A 19,750-nucleotide genomic window follows, 5' to 3' on the forward strand; every position below is an offset into this window, starting at 1 on the left:
GAGAATTCAGATGTTTAGCTCAGTTTGGAAGTCAGAATATTTTCTCTTGGGAACATTTTTCAAAATTCTGAGTTTTTCCTCAAAATTCTGACTATTTGTCATTCTTAGAAAACATTTAAGCTTTTTTAATTTAAAGCTTAAATTAGACAGATAAAATACATTTATAAAGTTACAGTGCTGTGTAAGACACAAATAGTTAATTGGACTGAGGTGATCGTAAAAGTGTTTAAATATGCCACATCAACAAAAATGTATTAATAAATGTTCAGGAGCCGGCGCTTGAAGAGTTTCTGCAGAAAAATTAAGCGGAGGCGAAAGCAGGCAGAAAAGTGTCTTCACTGTAAGAAAGCAGGAAGTATGACTAAGTTAGACTTTGTGCAACACACCGACAAGCCTCTCTTGAAAAAATGAAGCCAGGCTGAAAGATTTGCAAAAATATTTGTATTCATAACAATAATTTTATTTCCAATGTTGCTGTGGGAATAAAAACTTTTCTCAAATCGATGAGCATTCAGCACGCCAGCGTGTACGACTGATACGGGTCAGGTGATTGGTCAGAGCAGAAAACACTGTGAGGACAAACTGAGGGCAGGTGAGGGGCGGCAGGGTCTGAAACAAGAGAGGTATAATGTTCACAGTGTCTACCATCACAGTTTAGCAAGCTAGCATGCATGTAAATCCCCCTGAGATAAATGTGTAAATTACAATATAGTGCTATATAAATACAATTGATAAGGCAAGGCAAGTTTACTTTAGCACCTTTCAACACAAGGCAATTCAACATGCTTTACAAAAATGAAAGACAAAAATGGCCTTTAAAAACAGTCATTAAAAATCAAAGATAATCAAATAAACATTAAAAGAAAAAATACATGAATAAAAGTTACAGTGCAGTGTAGAATATGAACAGTTCAATTAAATAGCTAGAGTACGGTTTCAGAAGATCAGACAAATTACAATTAATTGCTGAGATATGTGATTAAAACAAGAACCTTATGATGGCGCGACAGAACATTTAAAATAATGTATTTTCCGACTCAGAGCAACCCAGTAAATGTTCCACCCTACAGCCATTGAGCTAGCATAGCATAGCATACATCTTTCAACTCTTCCTCTCACCTGTGCCATGCTGTTCAGTCTCTGTCTGAGCTTGTGCCGTTGATTGGTCAAACTGTATCTTCTTGATAATGGTGGTGAAAAAATACAATTAAAACATTTTATTATAATTGCTGAATTGTTAGTGTTAGTTAGTATAGTCATAGTAAAGCTCACCTAGTCCGCAGATAGGCAGAGAGGATGATGATGATGATGAACAGGAGGAAACCGAGTGTTATCCCAATGTGTGACCTCGATGCATCTGTGCAATAAAAGGAATTTCAATACAGGATGTTTAAGTCCGTTAAACTGTTCTGCTTTAATGCAATTGTAAACCTACCTTCCGGATGGTCTGGATGTAAACTGGAATTATGACTTCCTGGTTGCTCTCTGCTTTCATGGTCAGAAAGGCTGCGATAGGCCTCTCTAACTGGATAGAAAAGGAAAAGGGTACTAAATGGCTGTTAAACGTCCCCTGATACTCTTTTCATCAATATATTATAGGTCTCAGATATATACAAAACATGTCTCTGATTGGCTGAAACACCAAACAGATCATTACAGCATTACCCATAATCCATTCTGTTTCAGCCCTGTTTCAAAAGTGCTGATTCTCTGTCTGTTACTTTAGATCAGTGTTTCTCAAATTTTTTCATACCAAGGACCACTTAACCAATAAAAAAACACTCGCGGACCACCTCACTCCACAAATATCCAAAAACACATCGTTTTTTACAAATCGCCTGAAAATGGTACAAACAAGTGGCCACATGTGTGATGAAGGTGTTTATCTGGGCTATATCATGCAATCGAAAGTGAAACTTAAGCTCGCTCCATTGCGGAGATATTCCCGCGAGAGTGCGAAAAACTTTAATTAATTAATTAAAAATGTGAAATGTTACCAATATACTCACGGACCACTAGGGGGCGCTCACGGACCACCAGTGGTCCGCGGACCACACTTTGAGAAGCACTGCTTTAGATCAGGGATGGGCAACTTTGATGGTGGTGGGGGCCACATAATTGATGTACTGGCCACCAGGGGGCCGCAGATTCACTTGGAACACACACACAAATTCCATGTGTTGTATGTAATTATTAACAAATATACTAAGTCTGACATCTTCATTGACATTTTACAATCAAAGGGAACATCCTCTACTAAGCTCACTAAACAAATATCAGTTCACAGAAATGTTATTTAATTTTTACAAGTGGCATGTTTGCATTGAACAGGTTATTAAACAGTGGAATAAAACTATTTTACATTATTGGAAAGCACGGAAAATGTGTGTGTATTGAGAGATTAACCATTAGATGACATACACATGAAGTCATGAACACTAACCCAGACATTAGTTTTTTTTGAATTAATTACGTTGTTTATAAATTAATCTGAGGGCCGCAAAAAGAGGAGGTGCGGGCCACTACCCACGCCCCTAGGAGGAGATTCAGGTGATAGGGGGTATCTTGGTTGCTGATTGGCTAATGGTTACACAAGCCAAAAAAACATTATGACATCACAAAGTGGCCAAAATCTGAACAGCTCATTTTCAGACAGGTTTTTATAGAAATGGATCAAAAAGAGAGAGAATCTTTGTTCCTGAAACTTTCAGAGTCTCTTTCCACAGAGGGGACACATGTTGATGTAGAAGAGACATGAAGAAGAGGGGACACATGTTGATGTAGAAGAGACATGAAGAAGAGGGGACACATGTTGATGTAGAAGAGACATGAAGAAGAGGGGACACATGTTGATGTAGAAGAGACATGAAGAAGAGGGGACACATGTTGATGTAGAAGAGACATGAAGAAGAGGGGACACATGTTGATGTAGAAGAGACATGAAGAAGAGGGGACACATGTTGATGTAGAAGAGACATGAAGAAGAGGGGACACATGTTGATGTAGAAGAGACATGAAGAAGAGGGGACACATGTTGATGTAGAGGAGACATGAAGAAGAGGGGACACATGTTGATGCAGAAGAGACATGAAGAAGAGGGGACACATGTTGATGTAGAAGAGACATGAAGAAGAGGGGACACATGTTGATGTAGAAGAGACATGAAGAAGAGGGGACACATGTTGATGTAGAAGAGACATGAAGAAGAGGGGACACATGTTGATGCAGAAGAGACATGAAGAAGAGGGGACACATGTTGATGTAGAAGAGACATGAAGAAGAGGGGACACATGTTGATGTAGAAGAGACATGAAGAAGAGGAGACACATGTTGATGTAGAAGAGACATGGAGAAGAGGAGACACATGTTGATGTAGAAGAGACATGGAGAAGAGGGGACACATGTTGATGTAGAAGAGACATGAAGAAGAGGGGACACATGTTGATGTAGAAGAGACATGAAGAAGAGGGGACACATGTTGATGTAGAAGAGACATGAAGAAGAGGGGACACATGTTGATGTAGAAGAGACATGAAGAAGAGGGGACACATGTTGATGTAGAAGAGACATGAAGGAGTGGATTTAGCATAATATGTGACCTTTAAGTTATGTTAAATACATGACTCCCATGAGTATGACTTACCTTTCACAACACTCAGATTTAAGGTGGAGTTGCTACATCCTAACTTGTTCTCGGCTCCACAGGAATAACTCCCACTGTGTTCAGCTCTGAAGTCAGTGATGTTGAAGATCTGTCCTGAAGCCTTTGGAGAGTCTTCATCCTCCTTGTACCAGGTGTAGTTAGCTGCTGGGTTAGCATCACTGCTACAGGTCAGAGTCACTGAACTGCCCTCCTTTATCTCAGCAGAGGGACTCACTGACACAGAGGGGAGCTTTGGAGCATCTGGAAGATAAATGCTTAAATGTTATGACAGAAATTCAACTGTTTTAAGACACTCATAGTTCTGTTTTACATTTAAAAAAGGTGCTGTTTCTCTCACATTTTACATTGATAAAGACGTGTTTAGAAATCCTCCCCAGCTTGTTCTCAGCTGTACAGAAATACTCTGCAGAGTCAGAGGACTGGATGGAGCTGAAGACAAGCTGTGGTCCTTCATTCAGAGATATAAAGTTTCCATCCTTCTTGTACCAGGTGTAGTTAGCTGCTGGGTTAGCATCACTGCTACAGGTCAGAGTCACTGAACTGCCCTCCTCTATCTCAGCAGAGGGACTCACTGACACAGAGGGGAGCTTTGGAGCATCTGGAAGAGAAGAAGTTAACATTAACTAACATAAACACGATCATATAATGAACAAAATATATTTTAACATTGTTATTAGTTCATAATTTGTGGATAAAACGTTATCATGGCCTGATCGTTCCCAGTAGTCACAGTCGCTGTCCAGATTGCTGATCCCGAAACTCTGGGATCATTTCACTTCACATAGGAAGTGTTAAAGTTTAATATCAGCAGGAACATCTTTCTAAAGTGTTCATAAGAAGGCATGCTGTCTCTGTCCATAGCATTGCACTAATTTGTCAGTTTTTCTAAATTGGGGGCATGCCGAGCCGCCATCTATCACTTCAGGGGACATTACATTGACTTACATGCATTTCCTGGAGACTTATCCTAACCTTAACCATAACCAACACATGCCTAACCCTAACCAAGTCTTCACTCTAAAATTAATGATTCCCCTTATGGGGACCTCCATTTTGTCCCCATAAGGGAGGCGAGTCCCAGATTTAGGTCCCCACAAGTATAGTAATGCTAGGACACACACACACACACACACACACACACACACACACACACACACACACACACACACACACACACACACACACACACACACACACACACACACACACACACACACACACACACACACACACACACACACACACACACACACACACACACACACACACACACACACACACACACACACACACACACACACACACACACACACACACACACACACACACACACACACACACACACACACACACACACACACACACACACACACACACACACACACACACACACACACACACACACACACACACACACACACACACACACACACACACACACACACACACACTTAATTTCCTTGCTGTGCGACAAGTAAAGGATTTCTGATTTTGATACAACCCCACTTCAAAACATCTACTTTAAATATATCCTATCATGCTATTTTTGGGCATTTATTATCAGCTCCGTTCTACCCCCGTTTTTAGAGATGTGGGTACGGAGGAAAAGAGAGAGGGTTTTATTTTCACTTTGTGAGTCTCCTGACACACATTTATGTATAAAAGACGTCAAAAAGTGCATTTTGCATGATAGGAGACCTTTAATGACTGTGTTTAAACTCACACAGTGATGGAGAGCGGGAAGCCTCGTGTCCTTTGAAAGCACAGGAGATGTTGTCTCCGGAATAAAAGAAATCTGCATAATTAGAAGTTTCCTCCGTCGTGTTTCTCTGAAGGTTCTTGAACCAGACGTAGAGACCGGCAGCCGGACTGCAGCTGCTGCGACAATGCAGCTCTGCATAGGTGGAGAACTGGTGCTCTGTCACTCTGATCACCTGCACCTGCAGAGCTGAAGAAGATAATCAAAATAAATGGCAAAGAATTATAAAAATAATACTACAAAAAAATTAAATAATAATAGAAATAATAGTAATAATAATAATAATAATAGATAACAAAATAAATAAAAACGCATTCAATTTATAAAACCCATTTATAAATACCGTAAAGCACTAATAATAATACAAGTTAAGTAACTCTTTAATAAATACTGTAGGATGCTTTGTAATAAAACAATAATGCCAATAAACATATAATAAAATAAAAACCTAACCAAAATGGAAACAAAAGCCTTAATAATTGAATTCAAACACCAACTCGTATTTAACCGAACATCATCATAAGGTCTCATTTTTCGAACATGTTTTAAATTAACTGTGGTTTTCTGAATCAGTGTGTGTTGGTCAGTACCTGTGACAGTCAGAGTTGTTCCAGGTAAATCACTCCTCCATTCAAAGCTTGGTGTTTTGAATGTGAAGAGATACTGAGCTGAATCTGAGTCTCTCAGGTCAGAGATCCTCAGAGTGGAGTGTCCTCTCCATGGTGAAAAGATCTGAACACGACCTGCATACTGGGAGTCTTTACTAAGGTCCTCGGGTTGAGAGGGATTCTGTCCCTGATGACTACGTTCAGGAATGAACCAGAACTTTGATTTAATACCTTCACTACTGCTGTACGTGCAGTAAATGTCCACTGATGATCCTTTGGGGGCGCAGATGCTTCTCTCAGTGTAAATCACTCTGTTGCAGGTTTGACTGTTGACACCTGAAATATAAAGTGATTTTTAATCAGTGAAAACTGTGACAAAGCTCCAGCCGATGGCCTCATGTCGATAAAAGACTGCAGTAAACTCACACACTGAAGGAGCAGGGAAGTCCTCATGTCCTCTAACAGCACAGGAATAACTGTCTGCAGGAATAAAGTAGTCTGAATAAGAGGAAGATGTTTCCTCCTGAATCTTCTGTCCGTTCTTGTACCAGATAAATGAAGGACGATCAGGTAGATGACACGAGCTTCTGCACTGCAGCTCTACCCAGGAAATATACAATCTGCTCACTTGCACCTGCACATCTGGACCTGTGGAGCAGGATAAACACACAATAATTAACATCATTCAGTGATTCAAGATGCAAGGCTTTTATTGTCATTTGTACATAGCTACAGTGTAGTTATGACAATGAACATCTTACTTGCAGTATCTTATCTGTTTTATTGTGTTGCACTGTTGGAGGAGCCTGTGACCTACGCTTTTCATTGTCATAACTACGCTGCAGCTATGTACACATGACAATAAAAGCCTTGAAACTTGAAACTAAAGTTAAGGTTTCCTAAAATGTTTCCTAGATGGCGCACATTTTACAAATACAAAACGTGTTACCTGTGACAGATAAAGTGACTCCTGATTGGGTGAATCTCTTGCTGGGTTTGTCCTTGAATTTGAACTTGTACTCAGCTGAGTCGCTCTCCCTCAGGTCTGAGATCCTTAAGGTGCAGGTGGTCTTGTCGCAGTAATACTTCACTCGCCCTGCATACTCCGAGTCTGAGCTCAGGTCCACAGGTCCCTCCTCCTGAGTGTCAGTAAACCAGAGGACGTTCTTCACTGAGACAGAGCTTCTCTTCCCTGTGGACGGAGCCCTGTAGCTGCAGCGTATGTCCACTGTTGATCCTCTCACTGCACACATCTCAACAGAAATGTAACCCTTCCTGCTTTGTACCACTGCAACACAGAGCGAAGCAAACGAGATTCAAAGGTTTTATTGTCATATGCACAAAGCTACGGTGTCTTCCCATTTCGGCCCTAAATTATTCCCATTTCGCCCCTTCTTCATTTTGCCCCTTTCCCATCTCACCCCTTCCCAATTCGCCCCATTGCCACATCGCCCCTTTCCCATCTCGCCCCTTCCCAATTTGCCCCATTGCCCCTTTTCCATCTCGCCCCTTCCCAATTCGCCCCATATCGCCCCTTCCCAATTCGCCCCATTGCCACATCGCCCCTTTCCCATCTCGCCCCTTCCCAATTCGCCCCATTGCCCCTTTCCCATTTCGCCCCATATCGCCCCTTTCCCATTTCGCCCCTTCTCCATTTTGCCCCTTTCCCATCTCGCCCCTTCCCAATTTTCCCCATTGTCAAATCGCCCCTTTCCCATCTCGCCCCTTCCCAATTCGCCCCATTGTCACATCGCCCCTTTCCCATCTCGCCCCTTCCCAATTCTCCCCATTGTCACATCGCCCCTTTCCCATCTCGCCCCTTCCCAATTTCCCCATTGCCACATCGCCCCTTTCCCATCTCGCCCCTTCCCAATTCGCCCCATTGCTACATCACCCCTTTCCCATCTCGCCCCTTCCCAATTCGCCCCATTGTCACATCGCCCCTTTCCCATCTCGCCCCTTCCCAATTCGCCCCATTGTCACATCACCCCTTTCCCATCTCGCCCCTTCCCAATTCGCCCCATTGCCACATCGCCCCTTTCCCATCTAGCCCCTTCCCAATTCTCCCCATTGCCACATCACCCCTTTCCCATCTCGCCCCTTCCCAATTTGCCCCATTGCCACATCGCCCCTTTCCCATCTCGCCCCTTCCCAATTCGCCCCATTGCCACAACGCCCCTTTCCCATCTCGCTCCTTCCAATTTGCCCCATTGCCACATCGCCCCTTTCCCATTTCGCCCCTTCCCATCTCGTCCCTTCCCAATTCTCCCCATTGCCATCTCGCCCCTTTCCCATCTCCTCCCTTCCCAATTCGCCCCATTGCCACATCGCCCCTTTCCCATCTCCTCCCTTCCCAATTTGCCCCATTGCCACATCGCCCCTTTCCCATCTCCTCCCTTCCCAATTTGCCCCATTGCCACATCGCCCCTTTCCCATCTCCTCCCTTCCCAATTTGCCCCATTGCCACATCGCCCCTTTCCCATCTCCTCCCTTCCCAATTTGCCCCATTGCCCCTTTTCCATCTCCTCCCTTCCCAATTCGCCCCATTGCCACAACGCCCCTTTCCCATCTCGCTCCTTCCCAATTTTCCCCATTGCCACAACGCCCCTTTCCCATTTCGCCCCTTCCCATCTCGTCCCTTCCCAATTCTCCCCATTGCCATCTCGCCCCTTTCCCATCTCCTCCCTTCCCAATTCGCCCCATTGCCACATCGCCCCTTTCCCATCTCCTCCCTTCCCAATTTGCCCCATTGCCACATCGCCCCTTTCCCATCTCCTCCCTTCCCAATTTGCCCCATTGCCACATCGCCCCTTTCCCATCTCCTCCCTTCCCAATTTGCCCCATTGCCACATCGCCCCTTTCCCATCTCCTCCCTTCCCAATTTTCCCCATTGCCACATCGCCCCTTTCCCATCTCCTCCCTTCCCAATTTTCCCCATTGCCACATCGCCCCTTTCCATCTCCTCCCTTCCCCAATTTTCCCCATTGCCACATCACCCCTTTCCCATCTCGCCCCTTCCCAATTCGCCTCATTGCCACATTGCCACTTTCCCATTTCGCCCCTTTTTTACATTAGGCCACAACAATTATACTTGTTTTGCTTGGTCGTGGGTCTTAGGGTTAGAGTTTATAGATCTAATGATGCATCCCATGAAGCATTGCATGAAGTCTGTTGACGAATCAGAGGCTGTTGTTGGGGCTGCATGGGACAGGGCGCGAGATGGGAAAGGGCGCAAGATGGGAAAGGGCGCGAGATGGGACAGGGCGCGAGATGGGAAAGGGCGCGAGATGGGAAAGGGGCGAAATGGGAATAGATTGGGGGCGAAGCGAGAATAAACCCAAAGCTACAGTGTAGAAATGGCAATGAAATTATTTAGACCTGAGCTCCTCCAAAAATGCAACATATAATAAAATACAAAATTAAAAGTAGTGCAAGAAGTCTATATACATGTAAATAGAATATGATATGTACAAGAACAGAATATGAAATTAAATAATGTAAATTAAGACAAAATTAAATCCGGTTTATTGCATTGATAACTATTTATATAGATAAGAAAGTAAACACATCAGAAACCACAGTCACATTTAACATATGTAACATTAGATGCCTATCGAAGTATACCAAGATGATTTGAGGTAAAGACATTTTTTTTTGATTTCCTGCCACTGTCAATCTTTAAAAAAAAGGTAATGGATGTGCTATATGTTACTTTTCAGCATTAAAATGTCTAAAATCCCTTCACCTATGCTATGTTTTGTTGAGCTGTGTACTAACATCATCCCAAAGGTTTCCTATCATTTATAAAACCTATAGAAATCTGTGTTTTTAATCAAAATAACAGTTTGTTTAATTGTACATTCTGTAATATCGGCATTTTCACTTTTAAGCATGCATCAGCGTTGTGGTTGTCTACCAAAAGAGGTCATAGATTTGCTTTTTATCCAATTTTAGGCCACATTTTTCTGATACACTTTACACTACATATACATTACACTATTTTAATCAGATGAAGGATTTTAGCAATCGGATGTCTGGATCTTAAAGTGTGAAAAAGACTGGCTGTAAACTAACAGGGTGGGAGGTTTATAAAATAAAATGAAAACTTAAAGGTCCCCTATTATACTGTTTTTCATCAATATATCACAGGTCTCAGATATATCCAGAGCCTGTCTCTGATTGGCTGAAACACCAAACAGATCATTGTAGCATTACCCATAATCCCCTCTGTTTCAGCCCTGTTTCCAAAGTGCTGATTCTCTGTCTGTTACTTTAGATGAAAATAAGGAGCCCCTCCCCACGCCCCTCTGAGAGAGATTTGGTTACAAAGAACTCAATGGTGCTCTAGGAGGAGATTCAGGTGATAAGGGGGGGGGGGGGTTACCTTGGTTGCTGATTGGCTAATGGTTACACAAGCCAAAACATCGTTATGACATCATAAAGTGGCAATTATTCTACATTTGGTTTTGCGTACCATGAGCGGGACAAATAAAAATGAAATGAAATAAAGTGGCCAAAATCTGATCAGCTCATTTTCAGACAGGTTTTTATAGAAATTGATCAAAAAGAGAGAGAATCTTTGTTCCTGAAACTTTCAGAGTCTCTTTCCACAGAGGGGACACATGTTGATGTAGAAGAGACATGAAGAAGAGGGGACACATGTTGATGTAGAAGAGACATGAAGAAGAGGGGACACATGTTGATGTAGAAGAGACATGAAGAAGAGGGGACACATGTTGATGTAGAAGAGACATGAAGAAGAGGGGACACATGTTGATGTAGAAGAGACATGAAGAAGAGGGGACACATGTTGATGTAGAAGAGACATGAAGAAGAGGGGACACGTGTTGATGTAGAAGAGACATGAAGAAGAGGGGACACGTGTTGATGTAGAAGAGAAATGAAGAAGAGGGGATACGTGTTGATGTAGAAGAGACATGAAGAAGAGGGGACACATGTTGATGTAGAAGAGACATGAAGAAGAGGGGACACATGTTGATGTAGAAGAGACATGAAGAAGAGGGGACACGTGTTGATGTAGAAGAGACATGAAGAAGAGGGGACACGTGTTGATGTAGAAGAGACATGAAGAAGAGGGGATACATGTTGATGTAGAAGAGACACGAAGAAGAGGGGACACATGTTGATGTAGAAGAGACATGAAGAAGAGGGGATACATGTTGATGTAGAAGAGACATGAAGAAGAGGGGACACATGTTGATGTAGAAGAGACATGGAGAAGAGGGGACACATGTTGATGTAGAAGAGACATGAAGAAGAGGGGACACATGTTGATGTAGAAGAGACATGAAGAAGAGGGGACACATGTTGATGTAGAAGAGACATGAAGAAGAGGGGACACATGTTGATGTAGAAGAGACATGAAGAAGAGGGGACACATGTTGATGTAGAAGAGACATGAAGAAGAGGGGACATGTTGATGTAGAAGAGACATGAAGAAGAGGGGACACATGTTGATGTAGAAGAGACATGAAGAAGAGGGGACACATGTTAATGTAGAAGAGACATGAAGAAGAGGGGACACATGTTGATGTAGAAGAGACATGAAGAAGAGGGGACACATGTTGATGTAGAAGAGACATGAAGAAGAGGGGACACATGTTGATGTAGAAGAGACATGAAGAAGAGGGGACACATGTTGATGAAGAAGAGACATGAAGAAGAGGGGACACATGTTGATGTAGAAGAAACATGGAGAAGAGGGGACACATGTTGATGTAGAAGAGACATGAAGAAGAGGGGACACATGTTGATGTAGAAGAGACATGAAGAGAGGAGACACATGTTGATGTAGAAGAGACATGAAGAAGAGGGGACACATGTTGATGTAGAAGAGACATGAAGAAGAGGGGACACATGTTGATGTAGAAGAGACATGAAGAAGAGGGGACACATGTTGATGAAGAAGAGACATGGAGAAGAGGGGACACATGTTGATGTAGAAGAGACATGAAGAAGAGGGGACACGTGTTGATGTAGAAGAGACATGAAGAAGAGGGGACACATGTTGATGTAGAAGAGACATGAAGAAGAGGGGACACATGTTGATGTAGAAGAGACATGAAGAAGAGGGGACACATGTTGATGTAGAAGAGACATGAAGAAGAGGGGACACATGTTGATGTAGAAGAGACATGAAGAAGAGGGGACACATGTTGATGTAGAAGAGACATGAAGAAGAGGGGGACACATGTTGATGTAGAAGAGACATGAAGAAGAGGGGACACACGTTGATGTAGAAGAGACATGAAGAAGAGGGGACACATGTTGATGTAGAAGAGACATGAAGAAGAGGGGACACATGTTGATGTAGAAGAGACATGAAGAAGAGGGGACACATGTTGATGTAGAAGAGACATGAAGAAGAGGGGACACATGTTGATGTAGAAGAGACACGAAGAAGAGGGGACACGTGTTGATGTAGAAGAGACATGAAGAAGAGGGGACACGTGTTGATGTAGAAGAGACATGAAGAAGAGGGGACACGTGTTGATGTAGAAGAGACATGAAGAAGAGGGGATACATGTTGATGTAGAAGAGACACGAAGAAGAGGGGATACATGTTGATGTAGAAGAGACATGAAGAAGAGGGGACACGTGTTGATGTAGAAGAGACATGAAGAAGAGGGGACACGTGTTGATGTAGAAGAGACATGAAGAAGAGGGGACACGTGTTGATGTAGAAGAGACATGAAGAAGAGGGGACACGTGTTGATGTAGAAGAGACATGAAGAAGAGGGGACACATGTTGATGTAGAAGAGACATGAAGAAGAGGGGACACATGTTGATGTAGAAGAGACATGAAGAAGAGGGGACACATGTTGATGTAGAAGAGACATGAAGAAGAGGGGACACATGTTGATGTAGAAGAGACATGAAGAAGAGGGGACACATGTTGATGTAGAAGAGACATGAAGAAGAGAGGACACATGTTGATGTAGAAGAGACATGAAGAAGAGGGGACACATGTTGATGTAGAAGAGACATGAAGAAGAGGGGACACATGTTGATGTAGAAGAGACATGAAGAAGAGGAGACACATGTTGATGTAGAAGAGACATGAAGAAGAGGGGACACATGTTGATGTAGAAGAGACATGAAGAAGAGGGGACACATGTTGATGTAGAAGAGACATGAAGAAGAGGAGACACATGTTGATGTAGAAGAGACATGAAGAAGAGGGGACACATGTTGATGTAGAAGAGACATGAAGAAGAGGAGACACATGTTGATGTAGAAGAGACATGAAGAAGAGGGGACACATGTTGATGTAGAAGAGACATGAAGAAGAGGAGACACATGTTGATGTAGAAGAGACATGAAGAAGAGGGGACACACGTTGATGTAGAAGAGACATGAAGAAGAGGGGACACATGTTGATGTAGAAGAGACGTGAAGAAGAGGGGACACATGTTGATGTAGAAGAGACATGAAGAAGAGGGGACACATGTTGATGTAGAAGAGACATGAAGAAGAGGGGACACATGTTGATGTAGAAGAGACGTGAAGAAGAGGGGACACATGTTGATGTAGAAGAGACATGAAGAAGAGGGGACACATGTTGATGTAGAAGAGACATGAAGAAGAGGGGACACATGTTGATGTAGAAGAGACATGAAGAAGAGGGGACACATGTTGATGAAGAAGAGACATGAAGAAGAGGGGACACATGTTGATGAAGAAGAGACATGAAGAAGAGGGGACACATGTTGATGAAGAAGAGACATGAAGAAGAGGGGACACATGTTGATGAAGAAGAGACATGAAGAAGAGGGGACACATGTTGATGTAGAAGAGACATGAAGAAGAGGGGACACATGTTGATGTAGAAGAGACATGAAGAAGAGGGGACACATGTTGATGAAGAAGAGACATGAAGAAGAGGGGACACATGTTGATGAAGAAGAGACATGAAGAAGTGGATTTTGCATAATACTTAATACATGATGCAATATTGGCAGGAAATATTTAACTACACTTCACAGACTTGCCTTTATTCTGCTCATAGTTGGGTTGTACAGATCATTCGGTTGTCTGCACTGTTATGGTTATGCATTGAATAAATAAGGGACATTTCCATAAAATGCATCACTTAGTCAAGAGTGGACAGTTTTCTCAGTGATAGGATAACGGGTTGGGATCACTGATCTAAATGACGCTTGTTTATTCCCTCTTACGTCAAAACTTATCACAACAAAAACAAATAAATATCTTAGCATGCAAATAATCTTTTTGCACCACAGCCTGTTTCCTGTCTGTTCCTCAGCGTAGACTCAGACAGTGTGTGGTTTGCAGGCTTGACGTCACTTTGATTTCCGCTGAACTGTAGCTAGAAAGCAACACGGGGATTTACGTTGTCGAATTAAAACATGTATTATAACACAAACTATACTTTGTTTCTTAAAATGTTCTCACTTCACACATCAGTGACTATATTCTACAAGGAATTGTCTCAGGTTGGGCTGTGATGACGACATCTAAACATTTCTAAGCTCTATTCATCATTTAACACCGGATATCATTGTGTTATTGGAGGATGAAGCACTGACATTCTTAGATCCTTATAACTAATGAGGTGACACAAGTGTAAAGCTTGTTGTTGGCGACTTTGGGCTGAAGGTCAGACTTTTCAGACTATATTGTTACATTTTAATCAGTAAGTTAAACCAGTTTACCCAATACTAAAAGTGCAATACCATATCCTGCATACCTTACAGATAAGGCAACCTTTAAAGCAGAGCAATTGAATATTTGTCATAGATTGGTTCTGTCTTTGAATAGTTTGGTTTCCATAAATACAACATAACATTTGAAGGAAGACACTGCATGTGTTCTTAATCCAGTCATCAAATTGGTTTACATCACGCTGCTGCTTTCACATCGTATGGAAGTTGCTCTAACATATGTTACATAACACTTGGAAAGAGGCCCATCTTTATGGATCAGAAAGGATCACAAAATCCACTTTTTTAGTTGTTGTCTATAGTCAAAATGTGTAGATTGACCTTTTCCAGGTGAAAGGATACAGTGAGGTGTAAAACACTGAAACAGAAGGACAAGTGCAACACACTTCATCTCATTGCACATTAAATCTAGAAAGTTTGATTTCAAACCAATCCTCCTCTAGACATCTTCAAATGATCAGAGTTAGTGTGATAAATGCTCTAAAGTGTTAGAGTCGATGTACAGTACCTGACACGGAGAGAAAGAAGACAACAAATCCACCGGTTGCTGCTGACGGTCCCATAGCTGCTGCTCTCATGTCTGTTAAAACACATTATCAGGTATATCGTGTGGAGGGAAGCGAATAATGTGCATCAACGTCTGAAGGATGTGGTCGGGGTGTGTTGATTGTGGTTGGCAGTGTTTTCAAACCTGGCACGGCTTTCTGTTTCAAGAAAACAAAACTTAAGAGATCTTTCTTGGCCTGTAGGCACCTGCAATGAACAAACTGTATATAAACCACCCTAAAACATGGGGACAATACTATTTGAAGACGTGTTTTTTGTCAATCCGGTTCCTGTTGTGAAGTTTCAGATTAAATGTAAAACCATTTCTATACGTTGTTAATATTTATATGTAGAATAGCAAAGCATCAAATTATAAAACACAACAAAAGGACGGGGAGAATACAATGTCTGTAAGTACCACTGGATTAGGTGTTATTGTAACTCTTTGACAAATCAACAAGAAAATGTAAAGAAAAATGGCAGCCAGAGGTAATAAATGATCTAGCATGCTCATAGCGGCATTTAACTTCTCTTGATCCTCAGACTGAACGATAACTCTGTCTGTGGTCTCTCTCTCAGCCGATTGAAGCTCCTTCTTTAAGGGAAGCGACACGTTTTGGGACAAATTCCACCCAATCAAACAGTTAAACCAGGGGTGTCCAAACCTTTTTCACCGAGGGCCACATATAGAAAAATACTAGAGGTATACTGCCTCATAAGTTCAGTTATAAGTTAGCAAAATCAACCAAATGAAGGTAAATTATGCTTACTACTTGAATATGCTTTAAGAAAAAAAACAGCCTCACAGCTCTCCAGAGGGTTTACTTTATTGTGTTGGCAGCTCATTCCTTAAAACAGAAGCCTCAGATTTATTATCATAAGAGGAAATATGAAGGGTTTATTTCAAGCTTGATATGTAAATAAGTCATTAGGCTATTTTCTTATCAACTTAGATTTAATAGAAAACTATTTCAACTTGAACTGACTGAATTTATTTGAAAAGTGGTCTTCTTAACATATGAATACTGTGTAATATCTGTTTTCATCTATATGGAAGAAGTACAAGACAAGCACAAGTTTAATCTGTGGGCCATATTCCATTATACTTTTTGAATTTGCTGAGGGCCGATTCAAAATGACCCACAGGCCGCATTTGGCCCCCGGGCCATAGTTTGGACACCCCTGAGTTACAGGAACTGTCCCAACTATTCCTAACCAGGTTTTCCATTTGCCATTTCTTGGACCAAGAAAATAAATAATAATAATTGTAATACAATTCAAAAATGTTTAAGTCTTTTGTAAACTTCATCAAATTAACCGTTTTCTAGACTAGACACGAGTACATACATAATAATAATAAATGCAACCTTTCTATTTGTTTACATCTGTAGGGCAATATAACAATTCTTTCACGTTTTGCAGTTTACTAGTACTATTAACTTACTGTTTTTACACAGCTGGTTAATCCGGACGGATGCAGACTTCCTGTTGGAGGGTAACTTCCTGTTGGAGGGTAACTTCCTGTTGGAGGGTAACTTCCTGGTGGAGGGTAACTTCCTGGTGGAGGGTAACTTCCTGGTGGAGGGTAAATTCCTGTTGGAGGGTAAATTCCTGTTGGCGGGTAACTTCCTGTTGGCGGGTAACTTCCTGTTGGCGGGTAACTTCCTGTTGGAGGGTAAATTCCTGTTGGCAGGTAACTTCCTGTTGGAGGGTAACTTCCTGTTGACGGGTAACTTCCTGTTGGAGGGTAAATTCCTGTTGGCGGGTAACTTCCTGTTGGAGGGTAACTTCCTGTTGGCGGGTAACTTCCTGTTGGCGGGTAACTTCCTGGTGGAGGGTAACTTCAGCCCAATTCCAATCCACCCCCTACACACTACCTCTCCGTTTGCGCTCAGGGTCCTCCACATTAAGTGCTGTTCCAAACCAATGAGTGTGGAGGGGGAGTGGGTTATCAAGCCCTCTAACAGCGAGTCTGCATTGGTGCTGACTTCACCTGCTGCCCTACCTGCGGACTCAACGCTGTGTGTGTCCGTCATGAAACAAGCTGTGTACAAGTAGTTCCAGCAAACATCCGCTGATAAATTGCGATGTTAAAAACCTCATGATAACCTCATATTTGTTAACATAGGATCATACCTGTGCATTTTTATTATAAAGTTGTGTATATTTACAAACGGTTGCAAAAACTAAGAAGCTTATAAACATCAGGTTTAAAACTAAAAGAGCTTTACAAAAAAGTAACACAATTAAAGATGTTTGGAGTTTTATTTGAGTTATTAATTGTATTTTGTTGTCTAAGAGATGCTGATTTGAAACCGTTGTTACACACAGTTACGGCATTTCCTGTTTCTGCCGGAGAGAGGGGAGTTTGCCCCAAAGCTTGCCGCTGTATTTACTCCCTCCATCTGACAGGAGGGAGCCTCGTTGAGCTGCGAGTGTCACTCCACGGAGTTCACTCCGTCACGGAGTGGGAGTGGGTAGGGTATGGTTTGGAATTGGGCCTGAGGCTCCCTTCTTTCAGGTGGAGGGTGCAAATACAGTGGCAAGCTTTGGGACGAACTCCCCTCTCTCCAGCTGAAACAGGAAATGCCATAATGTTTGTAACAACGGTTTAAAATCAGCATCTCTTGGATTGAAAATAACAAAAATAAAACTCTAAAAAAAAATGTATGGCATGTTTTCTGTAAACATATTTTTGTTTTAAAATCTGATGTTTATAAGCTGCTTAGTTTTAGAAAAAGTCCATGTAAATATACACAACTTTGACCATTTTCTAGACTAGACATGAGTAGATGATCCTAAATTTAAACAAATACAAGGTAACCATCAAGTTGTTAACATCTGTATGAAGATATTAAATAGCTCTTGCTGTGCAGTTTATCAATGAATGTTTCCACGGAACTGTTTGTAAACAGCGTGTTTCCTGACGGACACACACAGCGTTGAGTCCTGTCAGGAAGAGACCGGTCTCAAGTCAGCACCGATGCAGACTCGCTGTTTGAGGGCTTGATTACCCACTCCCCCTCCACACTCGTTGGTTTGGAACAGCACTTAATGTGGCGGACCCTCCTCGCGAACTTGCAAACGGAGGGGTAGTGTGCAGCGGGTGGTTTGGAATTGAGCCTTACTGGTGGAGGGTAACTTCAGTTGGAGGGTAACTTCCTGTTGGAGGGTAACTTCCTGTTGGAGGGTAACTTCCTGTTGGAGGATAACTTACTGTTGGAGGGTAACTTCCTGTTGGAGGGTAACTTCAGTTGGAGGGTAACTTCCTGTTGGAGGATAACTTACTGTTGGAGGATAACTTACTGTTGGAGGGTAACTTACTGTTGGAGGGTAACTTCAGTTGGAGGGTAACTTCCTGTTGGAGGGTAACTTACTGTTGGAGGGTAACTTCCTGTTGGAGGGTAACTTCCTGTTGGAGGGTAACTTACTGTTGGAGGGTAACTTCCTGTTGGAGGGTAACTTCCTGTTGGAGGGTAACTTCCTGTTGGAGGGTAACTTCAGTTGGAGGGTAACTTCCTGTTGGAGGGTAACTTCCTGTTGGAGGGTAACTTCCTGTTGGAGGATAACTTACTGTTGGAGGGTAACTTCAGTTGGAGGGTAACTTCCTGTTGGAGGGTAACTTCAGTTGGAGGGTAACTTCCTGTTGGAGGGTAACTTCCTGTTGGAGGGTAACTTCAGTTGGAGGGTAGCTTAACACTTAGACAAAGCACCAACAGATTAGTATGTGACTCTGCATTAGTTAACGTTAGTAACTCATTTTGTTCCACATTCATTGCAAGAATCATAACAACAGCTGCGAGATTCTTGCAATTCCTGATGTAGAAGTTAGGATTGAAACTACTTTAAACTATTGAAGATGTTGAGTGAACACGAAAAACATATAATTCATTTTTTCATTTGTTTATTGCTTTGTCCACATAATTAAAACCATTTATTGAAAAGCTAAGAAAATACCTGTCTTGACCTTAAAGCAATGCAACCGTGGTGTACAGGAGATAAAGTCACTGAGCTTTGTGTTGATAGTGTTTCCAAAATGCTCCAACCAAACTCAGTTTTCCTTTTGAAGATCCTCTGGATGAAATATTCCTCACAGAGCAGGGTCTCCGTGTTCATCATCGCATTTAATCCCTTCAAAGAGTTCCTCACATCAGAAGTGTTGTGTTGAATTTCAGCAGGTTTGTCTCTGTGAAATTCTTCAGTCACCTGTCCCTGAACATACCATAATGTGTTTCTCTTCCTCACACATTCAGCTGTCAGTGTTCTCCTCCTTCTCCTCCCTGATCCTCTTCCTTCTTTGGTTTAGGGTTGTGTTGGGACAGTTACGGTTGCCATGTCTTTTTGTCTCGACCTTGATGGTCTGGTATGTGTTTTAAGCGGCACTTGTCGCCATAGAAACAGCCCGTGGTCCGCCAGTAGAAGCACTCGTCTCCGGCGATAGGGACACACTGTCTGGACCTGCATCAC

At 42.3% G+C, this 19,750-nt stretch overlaps 2 protein-coding genes across 5 annotated transcripts in view; both read right to left on the minus strand.

The window, feature by feature from the left end:
* Positions 1 to 438: 438 nt before the first annotated feature.
* Positions 439 to 16,950, minus strand: LOC117560220 (B-cell receptor CD22-like). Of its 2 annotated transcripts, none has more exons than XM_034237064.1 (12): positions 16,728 to 16,950; positions 15,246 to 15,441; positions 6,981 to 7,319; positions 6,458 to 6,679; positions 6,263 to 6,367; positions 5,388 to 5,612; positions 4,002 to 4,262; positions 3,644 to 3,904; positions 1,436 to 1,525; positions 1,273 to 1,357; positions 1,120 to 1,180; positions 439 to 609 (listed from the first exon to the last, which is right to left on the minus strand). In XM_034237064.1, the coding sequence occupies exons 2-12, from the start codon at positions 15,313 to 15,315 to the stop codon at positions 496 to 498; spliced, it is 1,833 nt and encodes a 610-aa protein (XP_034092955.1). In that variant the 5' UTR covers positions 15,316 to 15,441; positions 16,728 to 16,950; the 3' UTR covers positions 439 to 495. The 2 variants fall into 2 exon arrangements, with proteins under 2 accessions (XP_034092955.1, XP_034092954.1); XM_034237063.1 differs by having other exon boundaries at positions 6,014 to 6,367.
* A 2,220-nt stretch (positions 16,951 to 19,170) lies between these two features.
* The window catches only part of LOC117560215 (stress-induced-phosphoprotein 1-like), a 31,822-nt gene continuing 31,242 nt past the window's right edge, over positions 19,171 to 19,750 (minus strand). For 2 of the 3 annotated variants that reach the window (XM_034237057.1, XM_034237056.1), the window contains exon 16: positions 19,171 to 19,741. In XM_034237057.1, coding sequence (XP_034092948.1) covers positions 19,606 to 19,741 — 136 coding nt within the window. In that variant the 3' untranslated portion in view covers positions 19,171 to 19,605. The remainder of the gene's footprint in view (positions 19,742 to 19,750) is intronic. The other variant, XR_004571130.1, reaches the window with a different exon arrangement.

This window comes from Gymnodraco acuticeps, unplaced genomic scaffold (assembly GCF_902827175.1).
Source record: "Gymnodraco acuticeps unplaced genomic scaffold, fGymAcu1.1, whole genome shotgun sequence".
In the NCBI taxonomy this organism is placed as follows: Eukaryota; Metazoa; Chordata; class Actinopteri; order Perciformes; family Bathydraconidae; genus Gymnodraco; species Gymnodraco acuticeps.